General features: G+C 47.9%; 1 protein-coding gene across 1 annotated transcript in view; it reads right to left on the bottom strand.

The window, feature by feature from the left end:
• Positions 1 to 2,289: 2,289 nt before the first annotated feature.
• Positions 2,290 to 11,421, bottom strand: part of ADAP2 (ArfGAP with dual PH domains 2) — a 22,580-nt gene continuing 13,448 nt past the window's right edge. The window contains exons 8-12 of the mRNA XM_023530378.1: positions 8,925 to 9,008; positions 6,025 to 6,087; positions 4,731 to 4,808; positions 3,808 to 4,055; positions 2,290 to 2,778 (exon numbers count right to left, since the gene is read on the bottom strand). Of these exons, the coding sequence (XP_023386146.1) occupies positions 2,760 to 2,778; positions 3,808 to 4,055; positions 4,731 to 4,808; positions 6,025 to 6,087; positions 8,925 to 9,008 (492 nt within the window). The 3' untranslated portion in view covers positions 2,290 to 2,759. The remainder of the gene's footprint in view (positions 2,779 to 3,807; positions 4,056 to 4,730; positions 4,809 to 6,024; positions 6,088 to 8,924; positions 9,009 to 11,421) is intronic.

The raw sequence follows: 11,421 nt of genomic DNA, 5'->3' as shown, positions 1-11,421 counted from the left end.
TTCTACTTCTGGATATTGTCACATGTACTCAAATAATTTGTTCCTTTAATTTCTGAGTTCTATTCCTTTGGATAAACAAACTGTGCTACATCCATACAATGAAATACTACTCAGCACAAAAAAAAAAAAAAAAAAGGGAAGAGCTATTGCATTGATGCATGCAGTGACTCGGATGAATCTCAAATACATACAGAGTGAAAGATTACGTATTGAATGATTTCAAGTATATGGCAGTCTCAAAAATATAAATCTGTACTGATGAAGAACAGATCTGTGGTTGCCAGGGGGCAAGGGAATGGTGTGACTATGAAGAGAGAGCACAGGGGAGGTTTTGCAGTGATGTAACTATTCTTTGTTCTGGTTGTGGTGGCAGTTACATGAATCCACATACGTATTAAAATGTACAGAACAGTACAAAAAAAAAAAACTGATGTAAGTAACTTTCTTAAACCAACAAGTCGAAAAGATAAAGGGGATTTAATGTGAAGAGTGCAGAGATATCTTTGGGGAACCCAAAGACAGAGATCCATCCAGGCCTCAGAAACCAACTAAAATCAGGCACTCCATTTCGCTGGGACTTTATCTTCATCTCTGTGGCTGTTCTCTGCCTTTCTGAAGCGCTCCTGAGAATCCCAATTTCCCTCCTCAAGTTGTTTTACTGCCTGTCCACTTCTCTTTCTTCCTTTCTAGAGTATAAGTTTCTCGAGGGCGGAACTATGCCTCTATTAATTTTCTCATCCTTAGAACTTAATAGAGCATAGCCGACAGAGCTCACAGGTGGTTTAAAAAAGAAAAAGGCAAACAAGCCAACTGACCCTTAATATACAAGCCAAATGGTGTTGAAACAGACATTTTCAAGGTGCTTTAGGAGCCAGAGAGAGAAGCAGCCACGTCTCCATCATGGCAGTCAGGAAGACTCAGAAGAGACACTCTGATGATGTTACTTGTCTTCAGATTGGGGGATCCAAAGGACAATCTCACAAAAAGAGAATCTCTTAAAGACCCTCCCAACCTTATAGGTCTCCACTGAAATGAAAAGAGAACACTCAATGTCTTTCTGCACGTTGCCTGAAGGAACGAAGAATCATAAAGCAGAGAGCTTGCTGATCTATTTCTCTAACATTTCAGCCATTCAATATTTTTTTCAGTTCTCCTCCTCATGTCGGGGTCTTTGAACATTTTCTTCTCTCAGGCTAGAGTGTTTTCCTCACTCTCTTCCATTTGATTCACCCCTCTCCCCGTCAGTTAGGGTAAACCTTATTGCCACACGCGCCCACAGCAGCCTGTACTTCCCATTTCTGAACACTCACCTCATTGTCCTGCCCTGCGTAAGGGCTGCTTCCAGCAGTCTGTAATCTGTGACAGCAGGGACCACATCGTCTGTTTCTGCCTATCCCCAGGGCCTGGTGCGGAGCCAGGCACCTGAGAGGTGCTCAAAAATACTTGTTGCTTCTACGGGATTTCAATAGTTAATACAACTTTCTCATTTGAAAGAGAAAAGCCAAGGCACAGAGGTGGGGGAGTGAGTTTTCTAACAGGCTCAAGCTAGTGGCAAGGCCATACCCCACACACAGACTGGATAGCTCTCTGCTCTGGATGCCTGCGAAGTTGTCTGCTTGGCTGCCTCCTTTCCTCCCAGGGTGAGGCAATGATCAATGCAGATGTGTTTTTTGTATTACTTAAGCTTTTATTTCTTGTAAAATGTACACAGAGATGAAACTCTCCCAGGACATATTTGAATCATGTAGAGAAAACACTGCTTTCTAGGAGTGAAAAGTAGATGCTTTTAAAAAAATTTTCCCCCTAAATTTTTAATTTGAAAACTTTCAAAGCTATATAAAATTCACATGAATAGGACAATAAAGACCCATGTAAACTTCATCTAGTTCATCAGTTGGTAACATTTTGTACAGTGTCTCTCTCTCCCTCTGTGTGTATGTATGCGTAGATATATATATATGTATGTATACATATATATATGCTTCCTGTCTTCCAAATATATGTGTGTGTGTATATATATATATATGCTATGTATGTATATACTCTATGCATATACATGTACACATACATATACTTATCTCTTGCTGAACCATTTAAGAATCAGTTGTAGGCTGACTCTTAGGGGATATGAACACTTCAGCTCATATCTCCTAAGAACAAGAGCATTCTCCTACAGCATAAGTATCAATCTTACAATACCATTAGGTAATAATCCATATTCAAATTTATGTCCTTTATAGCTGTTTTTTAAAATCCAGGATCCAATCAAGAATCACAAATTGCATGGTGTTGCTCTTTAGTCTCCTTTAATCTAGAACAATTTCCATACGATCTTTAATAAAATTGACATTTTTGAAGAGTCCAGGCTGGTTGTTTTGCAGAATGTCCCTAACATGAATTTGTCTGATTATTTCCTCATGGTTAGAGTCAGGTTAAACTTTTTTTTTGCGTAAGCATACAACTTGCGTGATGCTGTGGGTGCCTTCCCATTGCATCGCCTTCATTTCAGATGTCCTGGGCCTTGAGGACATGTACCAGATCCCCAGGTCCCCAGGGCCGGGCAGTGAGGAGGCTCAGGGAGTCAGTGAGTAAAGGCCAAAGCTTTAATCCTGGCAGAGTTCGCTGCCAGCAATGGCTGCCAACTGTGGGACAACCTGCTGGGCAATCGAGGCCAAGGTGAGAACTTCTCCTTCCTACCAAGAGCTTCTGTGGCCAGCGGCCAGCCAGTTCCTCATCCAGTGGGTCACCTGCTGCTGTGGCTACGCTCTGTTGATGTAACTGCATGGGAAACAGGAAGAGGGTTAGGGTTGGCCATGTCAATGCAGTCCTACTGGAAGGAAGGGACAGCAGGAGACAGGGGCACAAAGACTGAGGGAACCAGAATAAATAAAAGGACTGAAAGGGTGAGAAACAGAGGGGACACACACACCAAAGAAGAGAAGAGACAAGCAGAGAGTGAGAGACACAGAAACAGAGAGAAGCAGAGAGAGACTCGGACACACAGGCCCACAGGGAAAAGAAAGCACCAGCTGATGTGTTTCACTAACAACATCTGAGTCCGTTTCTGAGGCACTTTGGCTTTGAGATTTTGGAAAGTGAAAAGAGTTTGTGTTTATACTGGTCAGACTCAAAGGGCACACGGGTTTCTCCCAAGGGGCCATGTGGGGTCACTTGCTCAGTCTGTACTTTTCCAAACACACAACTTCTCTTCGGGGTCCCGGAAGCCAGGCCCTGGGCCAGAAGGTTCCTGCTCTAGCTCTGAATGTCTCCTCTTTTTTTCACAGGGCTAGTGGCAGATAGGGAAGCCTACTGTGACACATCTGAGGTGAAGGGGAGGCACAGGAGAGGAGCAGACAGATGGGAGGACCCAGAGAAAAGGGCACTAAAAATAGCCATCCCTCTGTGAGTCAGGAGGAATCCAAACTCCTGTGAGCTGCCCAGCGGGTATGACTTAGCTAATAATAACAGGCCAGGCTTTTCTCACGAGAAAAAGGTCAGGGAGAGGAGGTTGGAGAGAGAGAGGCTGCTGGGCCCCTGGACTCAGCAGTGTAGAGAAGAGGACCTAAGCAAGTCCTTCCAAGGCCCAACTCCGCCAGATGCTGTTGGAGAAGGGCTCCAGAAGGAGGAACTTAGCATGGACAGAGAGGGCTTTCTGGCAATAATGTGCACCATCTGTACTTTTCTTTGGCAGGAAGAAAAGACAGAAAAAGCACAGTCAGGAGCCATGACCTCAGTTTCAGGGCTCAACAGCTGAACTCTATCAAAGAAGCCCCTTTCTGCCCTCTGCCCTCGGCCAAAAGAACAAACCTCAGGCCTTGAATCTTACTAAGAAGGTTGAGGGGCGTCAAGGGGCGAGAGAGAACATCCCGAAAACTCTCCAGCCATTCCCGCTGCTCCTTCTCACTGGGGCAGGTGAAGATGAATCTGCGCTCAGGAGTGATGATGGTGAGGCCGGCCTTCCAGCGATTCCCTCGGACGCCCTTGGGCAGGTCTTCATACACCTCATACCCCTGCTCCTTGCTCCCGAGAAACACCTGACCCTGCTCAAAGGCGTCCTGGAAATAGAGGATATGAGGTCATCAGAGGTCACATCTGGGGCAGAGAGGCACCTGCAGCTGTGGTGACCCCCAAACTCTGTTTTCGAAAGAGGTGTGTGTGTGTGTGGGGACTTCTGCTAGGTAGACCCAGAATTTGAAAGGCTAAAACTGAAAGAAATTACACACATCTTTTAAAATGATACTTGTTAACAAAGAATTCAAGTGTTTTACATATAGTAACGCATATAATCCTCATGGCAATCACTCAGGAAGGCACTGTTATTAAGCCTATTTTCTGGAGGAGGAAACTGAGGCACAGAGAGCTAAGTACCCGCCCAGGGCACAACAACTAAAAGGAGCAGGGCTAAAACCAGAGCCCACACAGCTGAGTTCTAGAGCCCATACTCCTAATCACTACCCTCCTCAGCCTCCTGGTTCGAAATGAGCCCCAGAGACCAGGGGATGAGAAACAACCTACTTAACTACATTGGCAGCATTTTGGATGCACGTACAGGACTTTCTGCAGGGGAAGGGAGAGAAGAGCTTCACGCACCGGAGATGAAGACAAGCAAAGGTACAGGTATGTCCCTTGCCAGGTTCTTCAGCCCTGTAGCTTCCCCACAGTCCCCCAACCAGCACTGTACCCATGTCCACCTAGGGGTAGAGTGGAGAGGGTCCGGCAGTGGCTCTTACCAGTGGGTTCTTGTAATAGAGCAGCCTCCGCTCCTGGGGATCCAGGGCGAACCACCTTTTCTTGAAAGGTTCTCTCTGCTACAAAAGAGGGGACCTCGTAGCAGGACCAGCCAAAGCCGGGGAGCACAGAGGTCAGAGGGCCAGCCTTGGCTGGTTCCAGTCAGATACCCCAATGCCCTTGAGCTCTGAAGTCTCTGCCCACCTCCTCAACCCCTGCCAGCGTCACCCTGCTGCCTTCAGGTGCTGCTGTGGGTTGGAGGAGGCACTTTCCTCTTTTTTCAGGCTGTGGACGAGAAGTCTCAGAAAAAGAAAGTTGAGGAAGTCAGAAGTGGCTACTACTCAGCAATGCGGAAGGCACTGGCCTTGGCCAAATTTGAACCTAGGTCAGGACAGGAGTCCTGGGGAGGGGCGTGCCACTGGCTGGTGAAAGAAGAACACAAAACGTGCAGCCCTTTGACTAGTTCTCGAGCTGATGAGACTTTCTTTCACACCGATTGCCTAACATCTTTTATTGTAGTCTTAACAACCACCTTGTCAACATATTGCGCCTTAAAAAAAGAAGCACTGGATGCTTTGGGAGTTCTTTTAGGAAGCTCCATCTGCTTTTCCCTACTCCTCCCTTCCCCCCTTCCTCTCCTTAAAACCACCGCCACCTCTCCAGCCAGACTTCTGACTTTGAGCCTCATCCCACCCAGTGTCTGAGATGCCGTTGGGCAGCAGGAGCCTCACCCCTCTGTACCCTCAAGGAAGGCACAGAAGCAGCTGAGCTCTCTTTCCTTCATAAACGAGTGGGAATGAGCAGCCACTAGGGGGCTGGGGCAGGTATAGCAAAGCAGAACAGAGGTGGAGTGTGTGCTGGGGAAGGGTGTGCCCACGTGGGCACCCAAGCATGGGTGTATAGGTGTGTTTTCTCAGACCGATCTCTAGCCCCCAACTCACTTGAACAATCCTGGTTCTGGAAAAGGCAAGAGCTGATCCCGAAGGAGTCCCTTTCAGTTATGCTTTCCCAAGAGTAGAGTCAGTCAGAGTTAAGAGGAAAGAAGCAGATGGCATGTTGATAGAGAGAGAGGAGGCTCAATGATAGGTAGAAGCACCTGCAGCAATGCTGGATCACGTGCCAGCTCACTAGTCTGTACTTAGTCACACACACAATGTACACACACATTGGCTTACTCCCCTTCCCTCCCAATTTTCTCCCTTTGGCTGCCCATTTTCTCACCCCCCAAGTTCTGCCCTAGTGCCCACTGGAACAGGGGCTATGTAAACCTCCCAGGGAGCAGTATAACGTATATACCTTTGGGCCAGTCTTCTCCATGAAGCCTTGTTTGAGGTAGTTCCTGGTGATGAGAGGCACGAGCTGGGGGAAGAGAGACATACACTGACCCCATAATTCACACCCCAAGGGTTTAGGGTTCCCTGCTGAACTTGGCTTCCAGAAAAAAAGGGGAAGTTTGGAATGGGGAAGGATGTGTGCTCATGGTTCACAGGGTTATATTTGGAACATGGTATAGATGCAATATTAATATTTCAACAGAGCCAGACGACAGTACCCCAGATGTTTGCAGGGCTTCCCAGCACAGCCGAGTCTTGGTTTAAGTACTTAGTTTAAGGAATGCATCAATAACCCCAGGAGATAGACACAGGCAAGGCTCTGAGGAGACCCTCTTGGTGTCAGGGGGCTTGTTCTGAGGGTCTGTTGTGTATCAGGCTCTGGGAGCATTTCTCAACCACCCCATGAAGTGGTGGATATTATCATCCTCACTGAATAATTGTATAGTGGCCTGAGGTATTCCCAAAGTCACACTGCTGGTAGGATGAAGATCTGGGATTCATACCTAGGGACGCTGCACACGAGACAGACAGTAGAGGTACCCTTACCACTACACTATGGTGCTAAAATATAAACATGCCTCTGAGTAGGACCCTGACCAAAACCTGGACATTGGTGGAGATTCGTCCATAGGGCCCCAAGGAGGTGACAGCAGAGTGGGCAAGTAGAGAAAGCTCTGGACTAGGAGTCAGGAGACCTGGGTTCTAGCTCCAGTTCTGACCTCAAATAGCTGAGTTCTCTTGGTAAAACTTTATGCCTCTCTGGGCTTGTTTCCCTCTATGTAATGAGGAGATGGCTGATGATCTCCAGGACCCCTTCCAGCTTGCCATCCTATTCTCAGCGAAGCTTCCGGGGATTGATGCTGGCCTCCTATGCTCCAGGGGGTCAGCCTGGCAAGTCTAAAGCTTCCAATGACAGCCCAGGCATCTGAAAGCAGAGGCAGTTCTCCAGAGCCCCAGGGCCCAGGTCAAAGGCAAAGGAGAAATAAGGTCTGGGGAATAAGAATGGGAAGTCTGAAAGGGTGAAAATTGTGAGTCAAAACCAAATAAATAAACTATACCATTCCTTTTTCTCTAAAAATATATTCTATAGACTTTAATTCTTTCATTTGGAGATAAAAACAGTCCCTAGTGCTCAACAGTCTGAACCTGAGCCAAGGCAGGGCTAGACTAGGCCTAGGGAAACAACCGAAAGGAAGAAAAGCAGATGGATGGAGTACTATTTACCTTGGATGCCTTGGCTAGCTTGATTCTCACAATAGCCCTGGAAGGTAGGTATTATTCCCATGGTGACAGATGAGTAAACTGAAGCTCAGACAGGTAAGGTGACTTGCCCTAGGTAACCCATCAGCTTCTCTGACTTCAGAGTCCATGCATTTCTTAGCAGAGGACCACAGCCCCACTGGGACTCCCTGGGTTTCTGGCATCTGGATCCCTAAGTTTGAACCAGGCCTGGGTGATTGCCCAGAACCTCATAGAGACATAGATGGGGAAAGACGGGGGAGAGAGGAAGGCAAGGAGGAGCCTGGGGGTGGACAAGGGGTAACAATGTTCAATGAGGGAGGCAAGAGGACATTGAGGATGTTGGCCAAAGCCCAATTGCCTCTGCAGGGATCAGCAAAGTTGGAGAGCTAGCCAGATAAACAAGGCCAAGCATCTGCACTTTGTCCTCCTGTCCTTCCCAGTCAGCAGTCAGCACTCCTGACTCCCTGCCTCCAGGAACATGCGTTCACCAGCTCTGAGTGCTGACTCTGCAGACCGGGAGCACCCTGACTCAGGCCTGGCTGGAACTGCTTTCAGAGAGTTGCCATCTCGGTGTGTCACTGGGCCTGGAGTGGACCCCCATTCCAGACACTTGGTTCCCTGCAAACCTCTGGATTAAGGAGCATTCAGGCTTTCAAGGAGGACTTAACAGTTTGGAATAAGATAGTTCCAGGATTAATGTGGTCTCTCTACCCCTGTCACTTACAAAATCCTCTTAGAGCAGGTCCTAAAACAGACAACAGATCACAGAACCTCAGAGCTGGAAGGGACCCTGAAGATGACCCAGCTCAATCGCCATCTTACAGATCTGGAAACGTGTGGAGAGGTGACGTGACCTGCACTGGTCACACAGCAAGTTAGTGACAGAGCGTCCATGAGAGCCCAGGCCTCCTGGCTTGAGGTAACATCCTCTGCCCCACACTGTCTGCTTCCCCAGCCAAGCCTGAGAGATATAGATGGATGGCCCAGATGACTGAAGACAATCAACATGAAGTTCTCAGGCTTACCATTACCTTGGCCATGAAAGGCGGACTGTTTCTGGTAGAATTATGAAGATCCCATTTCCTTCATGGGACCAGAACACGAAAGAGCAAAGGAGGATGTGAGGGTGGGAAGAGCACCTTCAGTTATTCACTTGACCTTCCTGGGACTCAGTTTTTCATCAGTAAAATGGGAATAATCACCCACTACCTAGAAGACTACTGCAAGGATCATGAAATAAAAGGAATTACAAGATAAAATGGACTCAAAAGCACCTTGTAAGCAGTATGGTAGGAATCATTTGTACCTTTTAGAGGGAGAAGGAGTCAGGAAGAAATGCACAGATCCTGAGCCCTTTGAGATGGTGGATGGTGCCATGCATTCCAAAGGTGAGAGCCTCACCTGCTTTTTGGAGGCTGCCTTGCCATGTGTGAAGCCATAATACCCCAGCCTCCCCAAAAGAAAGCCTTTGGTTTCTCTCTGAGGTACTCAACCCCAAGTCTCAAGGTCTTGCCTGCAAACCAACTTAGTCTGGCCTCTGAGTGTCTTCGAGGTCAGCAGACATGGAGAAGGAGGTCGCAGAAAAGAGACTCAGAAATTGGGAATTCACATTTAGCTCACCTCAGACTCTGGGAGCTCAGGAAAGGCCACTTTTAAGTATTGCAGACGGGCTGCGCGGAGGGCATTGAACCAGTCCACTATCTCCTGCAGAGAAAAATGCAAAGAACAAATGGACAGCCAGTGAGATGAAGTAGGGGAAGCTGAGTCTGGTGGCAGGAAGCCAGCTGCATCTTTAGGTCTGGACACATGCATTCAGCACATGCACACAGCCCCAGTTCCAATAAGGGGCCTGTGGGCATCTGGGAGGACAATGTCAGAGCCTGGGGGATGGGGGGCTCACCTCAGCAAGAGGGAAGCCACTGACAGGAAGCTCCCCAGAGCCACGATAAAGGACCAAGGTGAGCGACATGGGAGTTATGCAATGTCCTAGGACAGTCCTTGACACTTTCTCACATGTGTACAAATCACCTGAGGATCTCGTTAAAATGCAGATTTGGATTAAGTGGGTTTGGGGCAGGGCTTGAGATTCTGCATTCCTAACAACCTCTCAGATAATGTGATGCTGGTCAATAGGACACACTTTGAAGAGTAAGGGTCCTCAGATGTCAAAGACCGGCTTTCGAGTTGGGGCAGGTACACGGCAGGTTGCTCCTCCAGTGGGGATGCTCATTGATTGGAGTGAAACTGAGGCTAAAACTGGTTTAGACTTTCTGCATCCCTTGGCAGTGTGAGCCACCATCATCTCTCACCAGGTGAACTGCTTATCTAGCTGGCTCTGCCTCTGCTCTGCTTCTCTCCAGTCCATCCTCCCCATGGCAGTTAGAGTGATTTTCTAATTGCAAATCTACTGAATCTAGCTTTAAGTCCTCTTCACTACCCTCAAGAAAATAGTCCAAGTTCTTTAGTATGACTTACTTTGTCCTCTGGGCTCCTTCCATACAAAACCATTAGCAATGTCCCCCATCCCACCTCATACATGCTGTTCCCTCCTCCTTGAACACTCTTACTTCACTCACCTCTCTCTCCTCACCCCACACATACCTGTTACCTAGAACATTCTACTCATCCCGAAGGCTAGTTTAAATGTCATAGAGTTTTGTTCAGGCCAAGCCCTGCTTCCGTGAGAACTGCTCCACCCATTCTCACCCACCTACCACCCACCTACCACCCACCCACAGTTGCAGCCACATTTGCTGCTATGATCCTACTCCTTTTTGGCCACAGCTACTGGATCAGGGCTGGTCCAATGCAGAGGCTGGACTGGGCTTATCAGATTCTTTCTCCCAGGAATTTGGATTTGAGAGGCAGAAAGACTTGTTCAAATAGCTACAGTGCTGCACTCTGATGTAATTCGGTAATTGAGCAATTCATTTGAATATGATTTCAAAGGAATAAAACATAATTACCCTTTCTCACGGGTTGAGCACGTAAGGCCTAGTGTTCGGAGTTCTGAGCTCTCTAGTCCTGGGAGTTGAGAACCTTCTGAAGTCTCAGGCACTAAGGGAATGGGGCCACCCCAGGAATGACCTACCTAGGCCTTCATTCTGGAAAGTCTCTCCAGTCACAAACTGGTGACCCCAAGGCCAAATCCAACTTGCATTCATATTTGTTTGGCTCCTGAAGTTTTGTTTCAATTCTCCACAGGTTTTCCTGTTTGCTACAGTCTTATTACTGTCCACCTCTCTTTTAAATTACTCAGCGGTCCCCAACCTTTTTGGCACCAGGGACTGGTGTTCGTTCCTATGAGAATCTAATGCCTGATGATCTGAGGTGGAGCCGAGGCAGTGATGCTAGCTCTGGTGAGCAGCTGCAAATACAGATGAAGCTTCACTCACTTGCCCACCACTCACCTCCTGCTGTGTGGCCTGGCTCCTAACAGGCCACTGTGGAGGTACTGGTCCACAGCTTTGGAGATCCCTGACCTACCTGGCTCCTGCAGGCATGAGTTTGCAGCCCCTCATTTATGCTCATCTAATGGAGAAGATGGGATATCAAGGGAAAGAGGCAGTGGCCAGACTTAGGTTGTTAGATGCTCTACAACTGTGTAATGGGAGGGAGCCAGGTGCTGTAAGTATCAGAGACCTTGGGCACCTCAGCAAAAGTCTTCTTGGTAGCAATTAGCATGGAGAGGTGTCCAGTAGTGTCCAGCAGTCTGAGCTACAGTGGAGAGCCCACCAGGGACTAAGAACCCACTATAGACTGAGAACCAGGGATCTGATTTCCTGAACCCTTAAAAAGTGCTTCTCAAACTTTAATGTGCGTAAAGATCACCTGGGGATCTGTTAAAATGCAGTTTCTAATTCAGTATGTCCAGGGTGTGCCTGAGACTCTAGTTTTAATAAACTTCCAGGTGATGCTAATGCTGTGGGAACAGGCCTACATGTCGAGAAGCAAAGCCCTAGAGTACACCGCTGCCTGAGGTTCTACCCATTCCTCTACCCATTCCTCCAAATTTAGAATCTCTGGCTCTACCTGGATTTGCCATCTGCGGGCACAGTCTCTTCTTCTAACTGGACACCCCTTGGCGGCTATGCACTGTTCAGACCACATCCATAGT

Source organism: Pteropus vampyrus, unplaced genomic scaffold, assembly GCF_000151845.1.
Source record: "Pteropus vampyrus isolate Shadow unplaced genomic scaffold, Pvam_2.0 Scaffold50, whole genome shotgun sequence".
NCBI lineage: Eukaryota > Metazoa > Chordata > Mammalia > Chiroptera > Pteropodidae > Pteropus > Pteropus vampyrus.
Note: the sequence above shows the minus strand (reverse complement) of the source record. Positions and strands in the feature narration are given on the sequence as shown.